This window comes from Chaetodon trifascialis, chromosome 21 (genome assembly GCF_039877785.1).
Source record: "Chaetodon trifascialis isolate fChaTrf1 chromosome 21, fChaTrf1.hap1, whole genome shotgun sequence".
Classification (NCBI taxonomy): Eukaryota; Metazoa; Chordata; class Actinopteri; order Chaetodontiformes; family Chaetodontidae; genus Chaetodon; species Chaetodon trifascialis.
This window is the reverse complement of record NC_092076.1, coordinates 10173429-10188627: the sequence shown is the minus strand read 5'-3', so window position 1 is coordinate 10188627 and position 15199 is coordinate 10173429. Positions and strand designations below refer to the sequence as shown.

Below are 15199 nucleotides of genomic sequence, written 5' to 3'. Positions count from 1 at the left end.
TAACTCAAGAATTCATACGACACAATTTCACACAAACGTCTCAAAGGGAAAAAATGATGTGATGACATTTTATATCCAAAAGGTCAAATTTCAGCTTCACCGTGACATTGTCATGTTCTGTAAAAACACTTTTCTGGCCGTTATTCAACTGTAACTCAAGAACAGAAGGTCAAATATTTGGTCAGATGTTGAATTGGGGACGCTGGTCTTGGGTGTCCACATTGAAACTGTGCTGATTGTACAGATTTTCTGAGCTGCCAAACTGAAGATGTGCTTGAAGCATCCACGTGTAAGAATTTGTAACATCTTTGCAGCAACATCCATATTTAAAGCACTGCAGTCAACAGTCTCATTGGTTTTGCTGATATTGAGCTTCAGGTGATTGTTATTGCATCATGTGATGAAGCTCTCCATCAGTCCTCTGTCCTCCTCTAAGTGAGGACAGCATGTTTGTCACTGGAAGTTATTTGCTGGAATTATATATGTCAATTTCCCTTTTCACCCAGAAATACACAGAATGCCTTTTATTAAATTCCTTCACTGTCTTCACTACATATTTTATTGAGTCTGGACAGTTTTTCTGTGACTTATTTCCTCTCGCTGTCTCTCTCAGTTCATGTTTCTTTGTCTTTCTGTGTTTGCAGTTTGTTTTCTCAGAACAGTAAGTCTTGAGCTTCTCCTTCGGCTCCCACCAAAAAAGCAAATATTTCATTATTTGAAAGGAAAAGGCTATCAGGACAACGTTCATACAGTATTTGTAATACATGGGAGGTTGTTTAAAGTCAGTGACCAATTTGTGTAGATAAAGACTCTAAGATGCTTCAACTTTGTTGTCAGACCAAACGTTTCCATGCATCATGTTACATACAGACTTAATATTTAGGAATGCTTGTACACATTTGCTCCAATAACTGGAATTCGGCACCTTTTTACTTTCCTTTCTCCTCAAAGAGAAGTGCGTACAAGCTGTACTACTTCATGTAAATAGTGTGAGATCAGCAAACTGTTGGTTTCATACCAAGATTTTGAACATACTAATAAAATATCCCACATAGTTTTTTTAGCTATTTGCCTGAAGATGTCGATGAAGTTGCTTCACTTAACGTTTCGTTGTCCGTGTAGGCTTCAGTTTCTTCACGCTGGCTGCAGGCGAGCTAATGTTCACTGTGGCTGCAGTGGGGGATGTAGCTTTCAGGCTGTCACTCACGGTACACCCTTCAGATAGATAGATTTTGTGTTTGATCCACTGAGTCGGTAACGGAACGGTAAAAGTAACTAGCTATGTACCCAACCCATAATAACAATTCAAATGTAATAGTAAAGCTACAATAATAACAGGCTACACACGGCCATGTATATAAGCCTCAGCCTCCTGCAGTCAATTCAGCTGACATAATTATGCCACTCAGATAAGTACTTGAGAGCTTCTTCTTTGGACTTGTTTGATTTTCTGTCTTCTCTTGATGTCAGACTAAGTCGGGAGTAATTACGGGCCGGAGTTGAGCTGAACAGAATGTAAGCAAAGTTTTCTGAGTGCCTTCAGGGTTCCCAAAAAAATCAGCCAGACTGGATGAGGGGTCTTATCTCACAGGAAATGGTCAAATGTTTAGAAGGAATTTCAATTTGCTCGGGACCGCTGTAATGTGAATATTTTACTGCTTACTGCTGTAACAGCATACAGTCTATAAAAACTATGAAACTATGAAAACCTCTCCTGCCACGGTGGTGGACACTCAAACCCTGAATTGAAAACCACAGTATTGATATGCTTTTAGGATTATCAGCTGCAAGAACTCATTGGTAGAGAAATTGTAACAGAGGACTTTTGTGCTACCAAGCCAGCGTCCAGAACGTCTGTTGACCTGGCAAACTTTCACTTTGCAGTGAAAGTTTGCCTGGTGTCGGCACCGAGTTCCTTGCAGCAGCGAAGGATGTTGGGTTGTTTTGATTCCTTTGTGCTGCTAAACTTGAGCTGACATCTGCTGACTGTTCAAGTCAAGAGTGTTTACCGCCGCAGTACCAAGTTTATTCCGAATAGTGTGTTTACATGCACAGGCTTTACATTTTCTTCATGTGCTGTGTGTATCTTTCCTGATCCTGAGCCCTGCAGTCATGAATAATACAACCTGTCCAATAGGCTGGTCACAAATTACACAGTAATTGAAATATGGTTTTATTATTGTTGTGGCTAATATTGACAGACCCCATCTACAGGTTTTCTCTACAATAGGACACTCATTTGGGTTCAAAATGAGATGTGATTATTATATATTTATGAAGCTATAATCAGAATATTTACCAGAGTAAGACAATGGAATGAAGAGTAAATAACAGCGAGTAATGGCACACTGTAGTTTCTCAGCTTTCTCATTTTGTTTCGGTCTCTTTCTCACTCATATAGCCGCCTCTGTTTATCTCAAAATACACACACTCCCATACATACACTCACACACATCTCATCTCTTGCTTTCTTCTTGGAAACTGGGTTAAATTTCACAAAATGTGATATATTTCCAGCAGCCACTTCCATCTGGGTCTTGATTTAAACATCTCATTTCCTCTGCAGCGCACAGCGAAGTGCTGACGTGTATTAAAGACACGTCCACATCGGGGGGATTATGTTTAATGACAGGTTTTTCTCGGAAATGTTGGTTAGTGGTCTTTCTGTTTCTCTCTTTGATCTTCCAGCCGTGGATATGGACAACATGAGGTAAGTGTCTCTCTCAGCATGCACGCCGTATAGTTGCATGTATGTTATTGATTTTTTCTCCTTTTCCTCTGATGTTTAGTGCTTCCCTTCATTGTTTTCTGCTCTTTCTATTCTTTTTCTGTTTGATGTAATCAAGACGGAGCAGCATGTAATCAGTGCCTTTTATTTGCAATTTATTGTATCTACATAATTGGCTTTCTGCCATTTCTAGAAAAAACATTTTAAGACCTCAGCGGTCCTTTGATGGCACATATTAAAATGTGAAAATAACAAAGACTGATAAAGAAAGTCATCCAGTATTTTTGATGATGAAGAACACTGTTAATCTTTTCAAAAGCAGCAGATAGACATGCTGGAAAACAAATTGAACCAGATGTTCATTCAGTCTTATTCTTGCATAAAGAGTAGTCCATTTGCACAGAACTGACTTTTTATAGTTAATAAATATCCGTCTCCTGAATGGCTGTCTTTGATTACTGGCAATCACTTTGACAGCATCTACATTTTTCAACTTGTAAATATGTTATTTTGAGCTGGAGCTAAGTTGCAGAGTGATATTCACTAACACCTGCTCCCACCGAGCCAAAACAAATAGACAGGATCATCTGCATTCAAGCGATATTGAATGAGGCACATCAGATATTGATTTTAAGTTTCTAAAATAGATGTATACCATTTTCGGGGGGAGAAGTCTTAACTTCTTCCATTTGTCTTGTCATTCGCCGCCTTTCTTTTCCCTCTGGCAGACACAACAGCTGCTCCGACCTTCTCTGCTCAGACCAGAGGTACTCTGTCTCTTTTCTGAATACTTCTATTCTCAGCATATGTTTCTGCTTGAGTGTGTGGGTCAGGGTAATCAGAGGTGAAAAATTGCCAAGTATTAGACAGTATGTATAGTGTGACTGCTTGTGCAGACAGATACGTGTGGGTGTATTAGCACATATGCAATTTCAGAACCCAGCGGCTGTCGTCTGATGATGATTTAGCCTCTATGGGGATCAAGCAGCTTTCCGGGGCGTCCGGTGTAGCCAGCGGATATGCAGATGACTTCCTCTTCTGTGCACCGATCGTTGTTTACAGCCCAGTTAACAACAACATTCTGACTAATCTAACATCAACATATGAATGCAGGCAAATTTTAAAAAGCTAATTTGACATCAGACAACGGCCAGTGGATTTGGAGACTGCATTTCGGACGATACGTTCCCACTCTTTTGCTCTCCTCACACACTGTTCAGCTGCATGTAACCAAAGGCCGCTCAAACGTGATTGGTCAACATCCTTTCCCAAAGTCTTGTCCCTCGTACAGTCATATGCAGATATCAGTTAACAGAGATTCGTTCATATCTCTGTGTGTGCAGTGTGTGTGTGTGTGTGTGTGTGTGTGTGTGTGTGTGTGTGTGTGTGTGTGTGTGGAAAGCTGCTAACAACAGTCTGTTAATCTAACAGGAGTTATCAATGGAATCTGGCATCGATCCCGGCCAAGACTACTACACACAGGATTACTACAACTATGATCACGGGTTTGTATCTCTCTCTCTCTCTGGACTGTTTCCCAACCATCCCACACATCACCTCAGATACATACTGGGTGCGTGGGCGTATCTGTCCTTTTTCTAAACTCAAATTAACCTAAAATCAAGTTCATCTGAGAAAAACATGAACTTGAGCGAGTTGCCCTGTTTTAATGTAAATGCAGTTGGTCAGATCTCCATTTCCAGCACATTTTAAGCACTTCTCTACTATATTGGCTTAAAAGCCAAAAGAACTAAACTTGCTTAAGGGTTACTGGAGCTCAGCTTCATAACAACCCTCTGCTAAAATTAATGTAGCTCTAATTCAGTTTTTTAGTTTATTAACTTGAAACAGAATCATGATATGTTGATATGATCCGTAATGTATGATGTTATTAGACAAATTTTTCCTGTGAAATTGATGCACCAAAGAAACAGAATTAGTCACTGAGCTTAGGTTTTTGCTCATAAAAAGTGTCATTTCTTCCAAAGAACATGTTTTATTACAGAAGTTGATTTGCATAGATAATTAGATATTGATTTCAACCATATTGCCAAGGCCTAAATATCACATTCCCAATGTAATCTTCATCATGCTATTCAGTTTGTCTCAAAATAGATCAACAGGTTAAGTTATAGCTCTGTAAGCAGCACTGTAATAGTGGCTGAAAAGTCATGCATGCTCCTTTTTACAGCAGTTTATATTTTAATCCAGCAGTGTAGTGCTGATAGAGTGTAATAAAGCACCGTGGTGTACATACATTATTTACCAGCAGTGACATGCAGCAGCTATGATACAGAGGGCAGTGAATTTCATCTCTAACCTTCGATCTCTTGCGGTGACTGACAGAGTTCACAGCAACATTGATGAAACGCATTTCCTCCTACGCGAGTGTAGAGTTCACCGTGTGCACTTTATCCAGCCGAGCCTCGTGTCAGCCACGTTGCAGCTGCTTTGATAGCAAGCTGACCGTGTCAGTCACACAGTGTGCTGGCTACCGTGAAACGTTGACACCGGTGACCTGCCTCGCACCTTCCCACTCGTGGATGGTGTTGATGGTATGTTTTTGAACTGCAGGAAGTCAAAATTGTTGGAGGAAGATCTTACAGTGGTTTTGCTCAAAGAGTGCGTGTGCATGTACTGTATGTGCGTGTGTGTGTGTGTCACTACTTGGATGTTGAAAAAACAAGAAATGCTATATAGACATACACATACAGACACGTTAGATCAAAGCGTTCATGAACAAGACCTCTGAAGATTTATAGCATCCCTCCCAAGTGTGTGCGTGTGTGTGTGTGTTATTTTGCACCGAGCCTGCCATCTGTGATGCATTGTGTAATTTTTATAATTTTAGCTGCAGACTCCCGGGAACTTGATTTTATACGCCCACCCACACTCACACATAAATACACAGTAACACACACACACACACACACACACACATAAATTCTCTCACGGCAAACACATTCATTCACTCACTCGCTCATACACTCATACAGAAATGCTCTCTTGCCCAGTCTTTCCTTCACACACACGTCCGCACACACACACACACACACACACACACACACACACACACACACACACACACACACACACACACACACACACACACACACAGCTAATTCTCTCTGCCTAGCATTGCAATACTGTAGCAGCTAATCAGGCAGCCAGCCGTGGAGGCAGACAATGGGCCAGATGCTGTTGGCTTAGAGCAACATCCACAAACTCATGTCTGACTCTGTACGTACACAGGAGCAGGAAATCAGACTTTGTGACCCGGTGGGACTCAGATTTAATCAACTTAATTGTCACAGTTGTAAAAAAAAAAATTTTTTTCCCAAAAAACAATGCTAAGAAATACTAAACTGTCTCTCGGGATATAGACAAAGTTTTCAGAACTCAGAGGGTTTTTTTATTTTATTTTAGAAAAAGATAAGTTCTAGTATTTACCTCCACAGCTGTAGTAACCAATTAGAAGGACTGATCGTGACCTTTTGACCTTTCCTTTCATCTGTCTTCAGAAGATGAAATCAAAAAGAGATTTTCTTTGCGTGTGGGAATGCAGCCATCTGCCATTGGCATGACTCTGATTGGATTTATACAGCTGCTGGAAATAACTTGAACCATTTGTTGCACAGGTCTGATGTTTAGATGCATGTCTGAAAAAAAAAAAGAAACAAAAATAACAAACTAAGCCAAATTCATGTTGCCCTCTAGTCAAGAGTAAAATACTCAATCCCTACATGCCACAGAGCAACAAGGGATTAAATCTTGCTTTTCCAAAATCGGTGTTGGCGTGGGTGATGAGTAGTGTGACTGTCATGAAGCTGATAGGTGCTGAGTTGGGGCACCCACATAAAAAAATATAGGATGAGGAGAGTGAAATCTGGCATTATCGGCTCAATGAAGATGCAGTTTTCATGTAGTCAACAGTAGCAGGACAAAGCTGAGAACAAAGAGAGAAGAAGAGTCGTAGCCTGCATGTCCGGTTCGTTTTTGGCAGGATGCGTATGAAGACTTTCAAATGGCAACAGTTAATGTTTTTTCGCTCTCTTGCCAAGAGTTAGAAGAGAAGATCGCTACAACTGTTGTGTTTGTACTTTAAGTATGAAGCTACAGCCAGTTAGCTTAAATTAGCATAAGACTGGAAACAGAGAAGACAGTTAGCTCATGACAAAAAACTGCCCGCCAGCGTCCTCCAACTCACTAATTAAAAAGCTTCATCTCGTTTTTGTCCATTCATTCATACAAAAGCCTCTTCCTGGCTAAGAGAGACGCTAACATTCTCCTGGCTCGATGAAGTTCACTGAAATCTAGCAGCTAGCTGTCGCTCAAAGCAGCCATTCCCCTAATCATGCATAACTTTAATACTTAATATAATTTGAATTAGTGAGTTATATAAGAATTCACTCCTATACAGTTGTGTCATGAACAACGAACTTAGCTATAGAGAGCAAACCGCAAACATGTTTATTTCTTCTGTGAAGTTGGGCATTTTTAATATGGTGGTCTATGGGAAGTAACTCACTCTTGGAACCAGCCTCAAGTGGCCATTTGAGGAGTTTTCAGCACTTCCGGTTATGAGAATGGAGTCAATCTTCTCATTTAACTCTTGACAAGAAGGCTAATAGCCGTTCCTTTAATATTTGTTCCCATTTGTAATTAATGTCTTCACATATTTTGCACGTAATTTAAAACAAGCTGAACATGCCGACTTTTGCTGATTATCGCACTAGCATAGCGTTGGGTGCTTTGCAGGAGACACGGAGAAAAATGATGAAATGGATGTTGCAGAGGGCGAGAGCCGCTCATGACTCTCTGACCCTGCTGTAAAGCTCCAAAAACATTTGCTCTCAAACGTTCCATAATGCAACTAGATAGCAGTTTTCTTAAGAGCTCCCGTCTGGTAAATGGCCACTTCTTTCAATCTCCATACTGCTACTGTGTAACACATGCTCTCTGTTAAAATAGTAGTAGTAGTGTAGAGGCTCATGCTGAGACTATTCAACTGACTTGAATAATTTTCTTTTCAAATGTCACTGCAGAGCCACAGAAGACACTGTGCAGTTGTTTTTACAGGCATGACTAGTGAACTGACGTTAATATGTAAAATTAATAGTCTCCCCCTTTTTAGCTTTCAAGGGAAACTTTGATATTTTTCAACCTATTTTTCAACCCTTTTCTCAAATGTTTTTGTGTGTAAGTGACTAATGGGGACAGCAGTTTGTGCCAATGTAGTGTTTTATTTTGAAACAAAGCCATAGATGAACTCAAGCTGGCAATTACGAAGCTAAACAAAACCTAATGTGTTTCATCTGGGCATTAGAAATTGGGTTGATTTTCCCATTTAGTGACTATTAAAGCGCAGTTCAAGTGCTCTTTGTCATGTTTAGGTCTCTCACTGAGTGATTGTGATCACACATCCTTGCACTGACCATTAATCAGTCATTTAGCATTTGGACGCCCACCTGAAACAGGCTAGTGACCCAATTTGGTCCGTAAACACTGTTCCAAAGGCAACTTTGAACTGCATGCACTGATTCTCAGTTTATTACTGCCCCCTAATGGAGGCATGGAGAGGAGTGAGACAGAAAGGGGAGAAAAGGGTGAAGGGAAGAAGGACCAGTCAGATGGAAGAAAATGTAAGCAAAGAGTTACTGTAGCCTTTAAGTAATTTGATTGTGTGTGCACTTCAGTGTGAGTCTGCGAGTTAATGACTGTGAAATCCCATAAGAAGGTTTTAGTAGAAGGTTAAGACTCATTACATTAGCTTGCAGAGGCCGTGCTGGAAGGATTATAACTGTGCAACAGTTGTGACTGACCGGGCCTTTCTGTTTCGACCTTCTCATTCTTCACATCTTTCTTTCTCATGCCTCCTTCACCTTATCACACCTCTACCTCCCCTTTTTCTCACCCGCACACATCACTCATCCACCTGCCCCTCTCATTTGTTTATTACTTGGCTGCTTAATGTAATAGGACAGGGAAACTTTTCTGTACAGCTCTGTTACAGAACCAAGCCAAAGGACTTCCATCATATTTGTTACTTTAATCACACTGGGACATATTGTTTCCAGGATAGCATTTGAAAAGATGTGTTTTTTTGACCCCCTGGCTCCCCGAGTTGCTTGCTGCGAGGCACCGAGCCCAAGCCGTGATACACAACACAGTTTTTTGGCCAGTGGAGCCAGGCAGCGCTCCCGGCAACAGGCAACAAAGAGAGACAAAAGGGAGGAAATCGATTCCAGTGTTTTCTGCTAACAAAATGTCTCCTGGCAACAAAATGCTCCGTTTGTGATTAAGGCAGCTTTGCTTAGGCAAGTCATTAGACACTGCTTATCAGTGGAGTGAGGCACAGAGTTGCCCTGTGTGTTATTGCTTTAAGTGGCTGTGGATAAGCATTAGCCAAGTGCAACAGTTTTGTTTGTGCAGCAGGTTTCTTCCTGTCTGCACTACTGATCGGCCAGAGCTGTCGGACAATACAGCTTCATTTTATTCAGTCGTTATTATAACGCATACCAAAAATGAACCACTGCATTGCTTGTTGAAAAATTTTGAATCTGCTCTGCCTGGTTAATCTGTAAGACTCTTTTTTTCCCTGCCTCCCTCTCGACGGTCCAGGTATGACCTTCCTCAGTACGGCAGTCGCAGGAAGCTGATCTCACCCTCCGGCCTCTACGATGAATATGGAGAAGTTGTTGTTGATGACGACGGCAGCTATTACTACAGCCCACAGGAGTCTGACGGCGAGGTAAACATAACAGAAACCTTTACCGCAGACTAGTACCAGCACCCATGATGTGTCATGTATTAATTTTGCACAGTGCTCTAATGGAGACAAAACAGAAACGTGGTGAAAGTGCTGGAATAAAGTATCGTTCAGAGAAAAAGTATTAAAAACTAGTGTTCCTCTCATGACCACTGTCAGGTTTCTTAGGGTTGGGCTTTGATGTTTAAACCTTTTCAATGAAATGAATTTGTAGTTTTTAAAGAAGTTATCACATTGATAGAGTGAAGGTTGGGACACGCCATTAATTTGACAGAGCAGTTCAATATTTTAGGAAATATGCTTATTGGCTTTCTTGCTGAGATTTAGCTGAGAAGATCTGTACTCTCATGTCTGTACAATATACAGTATATGACACTACAGCTAGCAATGATTAGCTTATCTTAGCATAAGGACTGAAAAAAGGGAGAAATAGCGAGCCTGGTTCAGTCATAAAGTAATAAAATCTGCCTACCAGTGTCTCTAAAGCATTAAAGACATTATTTCTGGTGCTTTCTGAAGTCTACATGTCTTATTTGTCCTAAATGTTCTTATTTGGTTTTGAACTATTATCGTGACAGCAGGTGAGGAGACAGTTTCAAGGAGGTAGACTAGCCCCACACCCTGCCTACCTTCAGCCCCGTCCACCTTTTCATGGGCCCTCAAGGAAGATCCCAGGAGCCCCAAGAACCGAGGGCCACCAAAAACAACCATCAGAAAGTGGTAACACCGTGAACACGAAGCCTAAGAGCTCAAGTGCGTCCGCCAGGTTGAAGACTGTGATGAGAGTGAGCGCACTGCTGTCCTCGGGGAGTAAAACATCTGGACAACCTCCTGCCATCCACCCGCCCTGGAACAAAGCCAGAGTCAGACCAGCGGAAGAGGGAGGCGGAAGTAGAGACATGCTGGAGGAAAGAAAAGGCGAAGGCGTGGGAAGAGGATTAGAGAGAGGGGAAGCAGGGAAAAGAGAAAACAAAGGGGGAGGAAGAGATGAAGCAACAGAAAGAGGGAGGGAAAGAGGAGGCAGAGGAGAACTGGAAACATGGGGAAGAAGCAACAGAGGTGGCATGACGAACAATGGAATGAGAAATGCTGCTGAAAGAGGAGAAGGCGTCAGGCCAGAGCACAGGGGAGAGCTCCCTGGGTTGTCGTCCGCTGGCCACTTCGCCAGCCTGGATGGCAGCATAGTCATCGACGGGAGTTATTTCCAGACGTCCACTGGTGCCAGCAAACCCCCTCCAGTGAAACAAAAGCTGAGCGAGGCCCTCAGCCTTATCTCCCTCACCAGAAGGCTCCAGGGACTCGCCAGGGTGGGAGATGAACAGTGGAGCAGCGGAAAAAGCTGGGACAGGGGAGAGGAGAACAGCAGGAAGATGTATGGCTCTGTAGGAGATATGAGTGTTTCTGCATCAGTGTCTGAGAGAGCCACGGGAGAGGAGAGGAGGAGGTGGGAGAAGCACTTAGGAGAGGAGAATGGTTCCTCTGAAGTGTGGCGGAAGAGAGAAGAAAGATTTCATGACAGTGGTTCAGAAACAGGAAGTGGCAGCAAAGAGTCCCCATCAGAGCTCAGTCTCTCCGAGGCGAGCAGCCCCACGTCGTCTGTAACAGCCGAGCGGGACAAGACTGAATCTGATACAGAGACAGAAAAAACTGAGTCTGACTCGGCAACAGAGAAGGACACAGACAGAGAGTCAGCGAGCGGAAGCCAGATGGGGTCAGAGTCTGAGTCAGGGTTAGAGAGTGAGGGTGAGGGGGAAGAGTCAAGCAGCTCGAAAGGTCGTGTTAGCCATCGTTCTGCAGGTGGAAGCAGAAGCAGCAGTGCCAACAGAAAGAGACAAAGCAAAGAGGCCGATAGAAACAGATGTTCAGCCTCTACAGTTTCTAGTTCGAGGCCCCAAACTTCCAGACACTCCCGTTCTTCACATGAAACAATCGAGGAAGAGAGTGAGGACGATGAAGAGGAGGAAGAGGAGGAGGTGAAAAGCGCTGGATCCCGAAAGTTTTCAGCGAGCCGGCGAGCCATCAACCGCATCCAATCAGACACGGGCTCGGGCGTGATGGACACCTCAGACGACTTGTCACCCATCATCGAGGACACCGAGGAGGAGGAGGAGAGGAGCGGCGGCCGTGGCGGGGACAGAGACGAGGATGAAGAAGAGGGGGATTTGGAAAATGAGTCGGCTGATTGAAATGCAGATGAGGCCTTAGCCCCCCCAAAGATTAAATTCTTTGCCACTAAGTAAGATCTCAGTGAAAATGCCTGGATTGGGTGTGCAGTCATTACCTGGGTGGAATTTATTGCTATAATCTCTCTCTTTTTCCTTGTTTGGTGTGATTTACATTCGCAGAGGATGAAACTGCCTGCGTGTCCTCTGCTGCCGTCTCTCTGCGGCCTCTTTCCTTTACTTGTATCTTCAGTGCCCTTTTCCTCCTGTCTCGCCTTCCTTTAAAGGATATTGAACTGATTTACCTTCACAGTTTATCTCTTGCGTGTTGTCAGCTTCCTTTTGTCAAGGCTGCTTACTCCTCTCTATTCACTGACCTCTCTTTGTTGCACTTAAATTTCGCTCGAGCTTCTTACGGTCGTCATTTCTTTTTCTGTATCCGTAAGTTCTTCCAGTACCTGTTATACCTGAGATGTCGTCTTTGTAATGGTGAACGCACTCTTTCTTTCCTATCATTGAGGTTAAGTGGGAAAACAGAGGATAATATCAAGTAGCAGCGGGTCAAATGTATTTTCTTCTTCTTAAGCGTGTGCACGCGCAGCAGTGTTTGCTCAGATCTTACAAGGACGTGGTTTTACTGTCAAGTCATAGTCTGGGATCAATACAGAGTATATCTTTAAGAGCATTTTCTCAATGCTTTTATTTGTTGACATTCTAAGTACCAGACGAGGCTTCTTTGGGTCGCTTTCATTGAACAGTCTGGAGTAAACACTGCTGCTCTGATCTGTCTTTGCTGTGTTTGCTGTGTGACTTTTCCTCTGTACATTTCTTGATTTTACAGGGCAAATGTCTCACAAGGTAAACGAAGATGTTCACAGATTAGAGTTGAGTTTACAGAAGCCTAACATGAGTTGAAAATGCTGTTTCTACTGACCTCTAGTGGTCAAAGCTCTTAGCTTTCTGCAGTAGAGATGAACTGAGGCCGTGGTCCGGTGTGGTTACAGGTCACACACACTTCTTCAAGTCTGTCTTAAAACAATACTCACATGTACATTAAGAGTTGATGATTGTTTAGTGAGTATTGTGAATTTAAGAAAAAAACAAAACTTTTTTTCTTGTTCAGCCAAATACAACAAACAAAGGAACTCTTCCTCTTGCTGTCAGGATGTTGTTTTCTAATGTGCATGTGTGCAAGGCGTCTGTGTATGCCGACGGGATGCCAGCGGCAGTCTGAACACTGTATGTGTGAAGCCTTTTGTGATGAGAGGTATGAAGTTAAAAACTGACCTGAGCAGACCTCTGTGACCACTCTTCATCCCTGTTTGAGGCTAGCAGCTTGAAGCTACATTAGCCGCTGCTATCTCTGACCACAGTGCTGTTGATAGCTTTGATTCTGCTGCATTGATTTTGTTATTTTACTGCCATTGTGAGTAATGTGGCAGTAATAAAGAGAGACTTGAGGAAATTTGATTTCTAATTTAATGAGTGACCAGGAGTGAGAAGGAGTGCACAAAGACCAAGCAAATGTTTGCCCAAGCATCAGTTCACCTCGTGTTTCTCTGTAAGAAGAAGAAATGGTAAATTCAGACTCAGCATCAGAAGTTTAATGACAGATTATTTGTGTGTTTTTCCAGCTCGGCAGTAGAAAACGTCGCATCAAGTTGGTGGTGGACAGAGAATATGAGACGAGCTCCACTGGTGAGGACAGCATGCCGGAGACTCAACGCAGCCGCTTAACCTCCACCCTCAACAGCCACGCTAACGTTAACGGCAGCATCTACGTGGCCCAGAATGGCTCCATCATCCGCACCCGACGTTCAGTAAACGCCACAGGACCCACACATACACACACCAACACGAACAACAACCTCAAACTCCCCTCCCCTGTCTTCAGCTCCCGGCTGGCCAAGCACTTTAAAAAACTAGACAAAATGGCTGCCACGCTGGAGGAACGAGTCCCCCTGAACAGCCCCAGAACAGGCGTTGGGTGCAACACGCTGCGCACCTTCCAAAGTTCGGGACTGGCCACCTCAGCGACGGCCACTTCCTCTTTCTCTAACACTGACAACAATAAAACGCTGAACGAGTTCAATGCTCGACAATCCAGCGTCTCTTTAGGGTCAACCAGCACCAGCAACACGGGCACAGAAAGTGTGGCGTCCAAATCAAACCTGCTCAAAGCGGCGCAGGGCGACGCAGAGCAACCTCAGAGCACAGCAGAGAGGGACGAGTTGAAAGAAGGCGAGAGAGAGTCAACGGTAGACCGCAGTAACGATGAAGATGATGGCGTTGCTATGAGGGGGCTGCTGGAGTGCCCGAGTGACAGAACGCAGTCGGATGAGGAGGAACTTTGGATGGGCCCGTGGAACAGCCTCCACATACCCATGACCAAACTCTGACTGATCGTGACCCCACTGTGCTCGCTCCCTATTGCCAAGATCATTAAAGCATTCAGACATCACTTCTGTTCATTAGTTGTGGAACTAATGGGGATGCTCCAGTCCAATTAAATGGAATCTAATCAACAGATTGGTGCTCGGCTAAATGGTGAATTAGCATATATTCAAACTAAATTTCATGAAGGTGTAAGATTCCCGACTCGTTGAGTAAAACAATTTGTTTTTGTTTAAATTCAGATGATAAAAATACATAGAAAAGAGGAAGGAAATTGGCATCTAATTGGTTGTTGTTGTGCCGATTTTCTCATTAAAATGTCTGTTTTGTTTCTGCTCAATCTCCCAATCGGAGCTTCCCTTAAGCCCAAAAGAGCTGCAACACCTTTGGAAAAGTGGACCTAGAATGAAAGGACTTGTTATATTTCTACTTTGCTAAGACATAATGAAAGAAACTTGAGGAAAAAGTCTATGAACTTTTTAAGGCCCTTTAAGCGACTGGTGTCTCTGTATGGAACCACACTTGTTTCATTCAGTATTACGGCGACCGGTGCGACTCATCTTGACTTTGCCTGACACTTGCATTGACAACATGACGTCTTGTATTGTTCAAACTTGCCTTTTTAACCTTGTCAAGTTGCTTGGCAAACTTTATCCAAATAAAAGACTATTTCATCCATTGAAACATGGAGTTCGGCCAACTTGACGCTGTGTTGATGTCTCTTCTATCTAGAACAGGACATGAACGTGGCGATCTGTTTACTTTCTAAACGACACCATGTCAGAGTGCAGAGGACAGTGTTTTCACGTGAAGTATGCCCTTTTTAATTCCTTGCCAAGAGTTAAATGAGAAGATGGACGGCACTCTCATATCTGTACAGTGTAACTGCCAGCAGACTGTTAGCGCATCTTAGCATAAAGCAGCTAGCCTGGTTCTGTCCAAAGGTAACAAAGTCCACCAACAGCAGCAGCAGCATCTCTAAAGCTCACTAAAGAACATCGTCATCTGGACAAATTGGAAAAATAAAAAGACGAGTTTACAGACAACGATGCTAAAATGCAGCTGATTCCCCCTTTTTGCTCTTTATGCTAAGCTAAGCTGGCAGGCTGCTGGCTCCCGCTAGCCCACATGTTTACCATACAGATA

At 43.1% G+C, this 15199-nt stretch overlaps 1 protein-coding gene across 1 annotated transcript in view; it reads left to right on the top strand.

Moving 5' to 3' along the window:
• LOC139349888 (protocadherin-15-like) overlaps nt 1-14743 on the top strand; it is a 170447-nt gene extending 155704 nt beyond the window's left edge. The window contains exons 36-40 of the mRNA XM_070990928.1: nt 2689-2710; nt 3457-3495; nt 4160-4233; nt 9350-9479; nt 13294-14743. Coding sequence (XP_070847029.1) covers nt 2689-2710; nt 3457-3495; nt 4160-4233; nt 9350-9479; nt 13294-14058 — 1030 coding nt within the window. The 3' untranslated portion in view covers nt 14059-14743. The remainder of the gene's footprint in view (nt 1-2688; nt 2711-3456; nt 3496-4159; nt 4234-9349; nt 9480-13293) is intronic.
• The last annotated feature ends 456 nt before the right edge of the window (nt 14744-15199 follow it).